Source organism: Ipomoea triloba, chromosome 13, assembly GCF_003576645.1.
Source record: "Ipomoea triloba cultivar NCNSP0323 chromosome 13, ASM357664v1".
NCBI classification, from domain to species: Eukaryota; Viridiplantae; Streptophyta; class Magnoliopsida; order Solanales; family Convolvulaceae; genus Ipomoea; species Ipomoea triloba.
The window spans coordinates 24,293,972-24,300,734 of NC_044928.1; the positions used below are offsets into that span (position 1 = coordinate 24,293,972).

Sequence of the window (6,763 nt, forward strand, 5' to 3'; positions counted from 1 at the left end):
ATATATATATATATATATATATATATATATATATATATATATATATATATATATACTTTATTTGAAATGCAAGTAGATTGTGTTAAAAGTGAGTGCAAGTAACAATTTCATAGAGTGTGCACCTAAGTGCAAGCTAAAATGTATTAAAAGTACAACAAATAATATATACTGAGCAACAATATTAAGTGCATTTAACATTATTATTAGTTACACCAAACGTTTCATTAAGTGCACCAATATGAAAGACATTATTATTAAGTAATGCACCAATGTGAAATGGTAAATTACTTGCACTATTTTATTAAGTGTAAATAGTTGCACTTTTAATTGATTTTACTTGCAAACTTGTATATGTTACTTATACTTTTAACATATGTTACTTGCACACAAAGTTCCAGTTATTTATACTTTTTTTTAAAAAAAAATTACATATAATTTGTTGATCTTTTCAGACGAGTTCGTATTTCTCTCTTAGACGCCCGTTACCGATATGAAACTGTTTGGTTTAATGTAATTTTTTTTTTAAAAAAAAATTTGTAAATTGCAGTAAACATTCTGGAGAATTCTCAATGGTTCGAAAGTAGAACTTCACTTTTTGAAGGCTGTTTGCAATTCAGGTTATGCAGCTTATTGGCCCTGGTGGATCCCAAGGGTCAGCCTTTTAAAGGTCGCCGTAACAAAATGCCTAACCGTTTTTTTTTTTTTTTGGAAACCTATTTTTATGAAATTGTGCAATACATATTTACACTTACAAAATACAAATTATTCTATTTATTCAAAAACAATTTTAAGCTTCATTTTATTTGACAGGTAATAACCTACTTATATTTATAAAAAAAAAAAACAATTCATATATACTTTTTAAAAATAAACAATTTAAACTTAAAAGATATCCAAAATAAAAATTGATTCAAGTTGGCCACTAAAACAAAAATGCATACCCACATAACACATGCATCTGATCTGTAGATTCTTAAGAAATGCGGCATACGTCCACATGCATGCACAATTGATTGGCAAAAGGAATAATAGGAGAATATATAATATTTACAAGAGAAAAGAGGAATAATATAAATGTTTCGATCACGTTAAATTTAGGATAATGTTCACAAGACAAAATAATGCAAAAGTTTAATAAAAAGCAAAAACATATATACTGCAAAAGAATGTTTGCTTTTTCACACGTAGAAGATAAGAATATAATGTAGATGATGCACGAAAGGGAATAACAAAGACGGTTCTTGGCATCACACTATCAAATGTTTCGGTTGGTAACGTACAATAGGTACAACTACACTAATGTGTGGCTGCTCTTTCCCAAAAGTGCGAAACAATATATTACAGATTCAACTAATTTTTTTAAAGAATATTTCAAATGAGAACATGGCCCATATGAGTCGTCCATTGAAGTTCATCAATTGTTGAGAGTTTTAGTAAAAAAAAATAAAAATAAAAATTTATGTGAGACAATTTCACGGTTCCTTGTTTACTGGAAAAAATGTAATATTTATACTGTAAAATATAATACTAATAAGGAATAAAATGTTTATTACTTATATGAGAAAGTGTGATATTTTGAAGAAAAATATAATAAATTAATAATTTTACATTTTGATTTAAAAGTATCATTTTTCCTTACACTTTTTAACATTACTTATTAGAAAAAATATAATACTTTTACATCAAAATTTAAAGTATTACATTTTCCATCAAAAGTATTATATTTCCAGTATAAGCATTATATTTTCATATTGACCTGACCCGGCTTCAGATAAAGATCCGTGAGATGGTATCACACAAGTGTGACTCTAAAATTGGGTAACTTTTATAATTATTGAAAACTTTTTATTTATAAAATAAACTCGATCTCTTTTACCCCTTATTTTCAGCAACCCTTTACATAAATTAAACCCTCCACACACACATAAACCCTTTACTTTTTATTTGGGAGTATGTTCTTACATAAATTAAACCCTCCCAACACACACAGAGATATATAGAGAGAGAGGAATTAGAACATGATCCTTCTCGAAAAATAAAGTGTAGATGAGTCTCACTTGCCAATATGGGCTAATCAACAATTGAGGGTTTTAGTAAAACATTTACGGGCCAGGTCAATTTTATAAATACTACAAATTTCAAGTTTGCAATATTTATAAAACTAATTCTGCCAATTTTTATTTTTATTTTTCCGCAAGTATCAATGATCAACCCGATAAATGGATGAGATTAATTTTCACTTTTTACTTGGAAATAAATATATTCTCATTAGAATTGACACACACACACTCATTATTAAGAGTCATTTCTATTTTTGGTCATACTGTTATTGGGGCATTGCCAATTTTAGAAGTAAATATATTTAATATATTTTGATGATACATGTAATGTATATGACGACTTTAGAACTCCCAAACTCTTATATTATGTTTTATTTTGTTAGATTGTAATGTCAAAAAACAACCAACAACTAGTATATAATTGACAATAGAAATCCAACAATACATATCTGTTTTAAAACAAACGCTCAAAGATGGAGCTAGTATGGGGGCAGTTGCCCAAACTTGTATATGTGTATGTATATATACACATATATAGCATTAAAGTGTATATAACATTTATATTTATGTTCAAATTGTTAATAGTTTGAGTAGTCTAGTTAGTTGAACTCCAAACTTGATGTTAAAAAGTCTATGTCATAGATTCAAATCTCATTAACAACACTTATTCTGATTTTGTAACAGGGTCAGCAGTACTCAAAAAAATTGGTAACAAAATAGTGAAAGACCAAACTGGTAATTTTACTATAATCAAGAGACCATTTCAATAATTAACTCTATTTTTTTTATTTCTTAAAAAATATGAAAAATCTATGCACCCCCTCCCCCATCCCACATCTTTACACTCTTCCTTGTCAAAACCAAGACCAATAGTGCTATAAATAGTTTTCCGTTTTATGTGTGTTTAAACTTTAATAATAAAAAAAAATTCTTAACTATTTAATTAAAATTTCAAAAAAAAAAAATCTTTTCAGGTATTAATGATATATTAAATCTCTTAGTTGTCAAAGACCTTGTGGTCTAGTGGCACCTGGTGTCCCGGAAAACACTCTCACATGGATGATGGGAGTGGGAAAGTAGCTATGAAAAAATACTACATTGTAACAGAGTCAGTGGTCTTCAAAATATTGCATAATATTTAACATTTTTGTCTATGAACTCAACAATATAATTTTTAAAGAAAAATTAAAGATTCATGCTAAGAAAAGTCTGTAGTAGTCGAAATATAACAGATCAGACTTAAATTCAACAACTTAAGGTAACTTGCATTACAAAACTGAAGTTGTAATGATGAAGTTTCTCACTAATGTTTGGTACGTACAACGGTTGTGGATGCATGGTTGGAGCTGTGAACTTGAAATTATATATGTTTATGGCCGGTGTGGTCAATTATTATGTTGGGTTGAATTTTCTCATCCATATTTAATTTGGTGCAACTGAGAAAATTCGTTTGTGATTGAATTTGTGAAGTTAAAATAATTATGTTTATACTGTTTCACTATAATATTTTAGATAATATTTTGCATTTATTTTTTATAATTAGTAATTAATTGAACTTTTGTTTTAATTTGTTTTCTAAGGTAAAAGAACTATATATTAAGCCGTGGAGATCAAAGAAAAATTACAAGGGGGAATGGTATCCCATGCTCTAGGACAAGACTGAAAGCCCATAGCTTTAGTCAAGGAGTGAGCTACAAGCAACATTGGTGAATCTAGGAATTTTTTTGGGTGATGGCGAAATTCAGATAGAGCTTATTGTTCTTAAGTCATATAATATTCAATTTTAAGGAACAACCAACTAAAACAACTTAAACATTCAGTAACTTGTAATCTTGTATATACATTTTCTTGCTATATATATAAGGGGCAGAGAGGGGAGGGGTTGGGGTAAGGCGGGTGCAACTGTCCCATTGCCTTCGCTCTGGATTCGCCCCTAACAAGCAAAGTTCGTTGATGAACTAATATGTCTCATAATGACAATACCAGTTGAAGAAACTAACTAAATTATATATTCTTACAAATAGTGTGATGACATCTTGATTATCATTTTAAATGGGTGGTCATAGGTTTGAATAATGGCGGGGTTTAGATTCTTGAATCTCTATAGGTAACTTAATTAGATTTTACTCCCTGATTTGGTTGATACTGATAAGTTATTTTTTTTATATGGATCATAATACAAGCGTCTCCATCAAGATTTCGTGTGTGGAGAAAAACTTGGGAGTACAGTATTTTCCGTGATCAATCTCAAAAATAATGTTGATATAGCATGTAGCCTTGATATATGATTGAGCTTTGTGAGGCAAAAAACCAAATTATTATTATTTCCCAAAAATTATTATAGATATAATTACATTTACACCCATATGGCTCCTGCCTTTTTAAGCATTGGCTTTAAAGAGCCTTGAAGGTGAAGACCGATAACCTCATTTTCTCCCCCCACCAACTCGCCGCCGATAAACACCGCCGGAACAGTTGGGTTGCAGCCGATCCTGGACAAGAACTGCTCGATTTCCCGGCCTCTCGGGATCTCGTCCAGCTCGTGGACCGCCGGGTACACCGCCAGGTCGGAGAATAGGGACTTGATGCTATAGCTCATGCAGCAGGAGCTCTTGCTAAATATCACCACTGGCTTCTCGCTCACCATTCTTCGTACACTCTCCATTTAATTAATTACCTGCGATTGAGTTTGAGCTTTGAAGATTTTAAGGAATGTAATGTTTGGGTTTTGCTGTGAGGAAGAAGATTGGAGCAGGAAGCCTTATTTATAGTATGCTTTGGCAGCATCACCTTGTACGGTTCAAAATGACGAGTGAAAGTGAAGTACGAGAGTCCGTACGAATTATTATTATCTTAATGGATTAAGAAGAATATTGTAACTTGCATTTATCTGATTGGATTTCATACAACTAATCACCTGTCTACTCCAAACTTTTCGATTCACTAATAAATATGAATAATTTTGACATTTATAATAGAGTTAGTAATCCATTTGGTCCATCGACTATTAGGATTTCAACATTTTGGTCATCGACTTTCAAACTTACTCAATTTCACCTCCAATTATGCAATTGTTAACCAAAATAGTCATAATTAGAATTATTTTGGTTTGGACAAAGGACTATTTTAGGTAAAAATTACATAATTAGAATTAAATTGAACAAGTTTGGAAGTCGAGGACCAACGTGGTCATGAAATCCTAATAGTCGGGGGACCAAAATGTAACACTTTTAAATCAAAATGTAATATTTAGACTTTGAGTAGTTATATATAAGAGAATGTAATACTTTTAAGTCAATATGTAATATTAGGGGTTGCGGAGCTAATTATTAAAAAAATTATTGTAATAGCAAAAATATAATATTTATGAAAAATTTGACCCATCTATCTCACAGGAGATTTACCCATAGAAAATATATTAACTTTAAACTGGAGACTGTAATTTCATGGGATCGGAGATGATTTTTTGTGAGAAGCACTTTTAAGATTTTATTCATAGTTATCTAGCTATGAGGAGCAAATAAAATAAAATTAAATTACTAATAAGAGATATTGCTTGTTCTTTAGACCTCATGCGTTTACTATTCTTGAGTTAAACTTACCATTTTCCGATATGATTAGACATTGATATTATATATTCTAAATCTTTTGTGTATGCTGGCCTGGATCGAATAGTTGAGAATGATTGATGTAGGTTGCCACAAGCATAGAATAGACTGGAAAAGTACGTAGCACAATAACGAATCTCTACATGCACAAATTGGGACCAGCTAGTACAGTGCGTCCATTATAAATTTATAAGGCGGCGTTCACAAATTGGACGGCCGCCGCCGTTATTGGAAGACGACGGAGCCATAGCCTCATGATATTCCCTTTCTTCTACGCCCGGCAAAATTAGCTTGGTGTACAAGTGATAGGATCAAGTGTATCACTATGTCAACAGTTATAATTTCTACGGAATGCTCAATTTTAATTTTTCTATAGGCTGTTATCACATTTCTTAGAGACAAGGTGCTGGATTTGATCATTCACCGGCCTTCGCCCAACAATCCCATAGCCATCAATTGATGGATTGGTCATTTATAGGCCTATATCCAACAATTCCTTAGCCACCAATTGGTGGACTTGGCCTTTTATGGGCTTTCGCCCAATAATTTCCTAACCACCAATTGATAGACTTGACCCTTTACTGGCCTCCGTCCAACAATCTCTTTAACCACTAAATGATGGACTTGACTCTTTATATACCGGCTTTTGCCCAAAAATTTCATCTTCCAGCACTTGTCAGTTTTAACTGTACAGTTTTTACACTACTACTTTTTAGGATCAAGTGTTTTTCTCTACGCCAAAAGCTACAGCTCGTAATAGCAAAGGTTTAACATTATTTTCATATGGACCACCATCACATTTTCGAGAAGCAGTACGATGGACTTGACCTTTCGCTGGCTTTCACCAAACAATCCTAGTAACCAATTAATGGACTTAGCCATTTATAGACCTCCATCCAACAATCCCTTAGCCACTATTTGATAAATTTGGCCCTTTACCGGCCTCGGCCTGGTGTTGGTGGCCGGAGATCGAAGCTACTGCCGGGATGGGTTTAGTTACGGAGTATTATATATATTTTACTTTTTGGGTTGTTTCTTCTTCATCTCAGCTCTTCACTTTCAAACTTTGAAGTATGTGTCTGAAGAGTTAGGGTA

The 6,763-nt window shown here is 32.0% G+C and overlaps 1 protein-coding gene across 1 annotated transcript; it reads right to left on the reverse strand.

The window, feature by feature from the left end:
- Nucleotides 1–4,358: 4,358 nt before the first annotated feature.
- Nucleotides 4,359–4,792, reverse strand: LOC116002764 (monothiol glutaredoxin-S2-like). The gene has a single exon (XM_031242928.1). The coding sequence runs from the start codon at nt 4,723–4,725 to the stop codon at nt 4,417–4,419; it is 309 nt and encodes a 102-aa protein (XP_031098788.1). The 5' UTR covers nt 4,726–4,792; the 3' UTR covers nt 4,359–4,416.
- Nucleotides 4,793–6,763: the final 1,971 nt, after the last annotated feature.

Excerpts from the sequence above, each read along its gene's own strand:
- LOC116002764 (XM_031242928.1), bottom strand. The coding sequence starts at position 4,725 with ATGGAGAGTGTACGAAGAATGGTGAGCGAGAAGCCAGTGGTGATATTT.